At 48.4% G+C, this 1,449-nt stretch overlaps 1 protein-coding gene across 1 annotated transcript; it reads right to left on the bottom strand.

The window, feature by feature from the left end:
* Positions 1 to 463: 463 nt before the first annotated feature.
* Positions 464 to 1,279, bottom strand: AK88_01543 (uncharacterized protein; the record flags this gene model as incomplete). The annotated part of the gene is made up of 1 exon (XM_012479178.1): positions 464 to 1,279. One exon carries the CDS (start codon positions 1,277 to 1,279, stop codon positions 464 to 466), a length of 816 nt encoding a protein of 271 aa, XP_012334601.1.
* Positions 1,280 to 1,449: the final 170 nt, after the last annotated feature.

Genomic DNA, 1,449 nt, shown 5'->3' with positions numbered 1-1,449 from the left:
GGGGGGGTGAGGGAAGTTAGCGTTGGGGGGATGGAGAAAGAGTTACCCCTACACACGTCCTTCTGCACACACCATATGTAATTGCACACGAATGGCGGCACACTTTAACACAAAAAAAATTGAATTAAATTTAAGGAGAGAAAACATACATGTGTGTACATGTCACGAAAGCGACTTGTTAGTTTTTCGCACGGTGATGGATGTCCTCAGATGGACGCTGCGCTCGTTGCGCGTGTTACTTCGAAGTTTTAACCAGTTGTCTTAAGCATTTACAAAACAAAAGAGAGGAACCTGAGCAGTCTGACTGACCCCTGGTTAGCTTTTTACAAAATTGTTACTGCACCACGTTGTTCGTTTCTCCTTTTCTTGTTCCTTCTGCGCGTGGTTACACATGTATCCTCCTGGTCGATGGCTTCTTCTCCACTTGTACCCTTTTTTTTTTTTTTTTTTCCGTGCAAAGGGTTCACAAGCTTGATGAGCTGCTTCCCCTGTGTCGTTTTTCCCTCACACGTTCATCGTCTGTCGCTCTCGTCCTCCTTTTCCTCTTCTCCTTCTTTTTCACGTTTGCTTTGTCGCGGTCCCTGCTGCGGTGACGATGGCGTTCCGTTTTATCTTTTCCGGTCCGTTTGGCGTGCTTGCGGGATTTCTTCTCCTCTTCGTGGGATCGTCTCTCGTTTTTATGTGACCGCCCCTCTTCTTTGCGCGATCGTCTGTCGCGTTTTTCCCTTCTCTTTTCGTGCTTGTGTCTGCTCTTCTTCTTGCTCTTCCTGTGCTTCTCCTTTTTCCTTGTCTTGCGGGCCGAGTCCCGGCTGTCGCTCCTACCGCTACTACTGTCGCTATCACTACTGCTATCGTCGCTATCGCTACTGCTATCGCTCCCACCGCTAGTATCGCTGACTATGCCTAGGTTTCGTCGTTCCTTGAGGTCGTCCTCCGCCTCCTCCTTTATGTCACTCTGGAAGTTTATCTTTTCCAGGCTGATCAAATTTCTACACTGGTAGGGCAAGTGGCCAATGTGGTTGCAGAGGGTGCAGGCCCCGGGGATGGTAGCAGAGGCAGTGCCGATTAACCTGGCCAAACTGAACAGACTCTTTGCCTTTTCATTAATTTCTTCATTCGTCGCTTCCTTTTTTTTGAGCTCCCTTGTGTTTATCTCCTCCACAGACGCATACGGGTCATACCCAACGGAATTCTTCCATATCTCGGAGGTCTTCAGAGAGGCCGACACGGGCAGTCTGTTGTCAGGGGGCATCCTGACTCTTCCAGCTTTGCTCGGCATCTTTTACTCTTTACTTCAAAGGGCAGGAAGGGGAAAAGAGAAAAAGTGGGCTTAGCCCATGGAGGAATTTACGTGTTACCCCCCTTATTACATAGTATCTCCTGGGTGCGGCGAACTCTCGTCCCGCAATGCTAGCGGAATGGTCTCTTTTTTTTTTTTTTTTTTTTTTT

This window comes from Plasmodium fragile (genome assembly GCF_000956335.1).
Source record: "Plasmodium fragile strain nilgiri unplaced genomic scaffold supercont1.13, whole genome shotgun sequence".
In the NCBI taxonomy this organism is placed as follows: domain Eukaryota; phylum Apicomplexa; class Aconoidasida; order Haemosporida; family Plasmodiidae; genus Plasmodium; species Plasmodium fragile.
The sequence above is the reverse complement of the archived record's forward strand: the minus strand, read 5'-3'. Positions and strand labels throughout refer to the sequence as shown.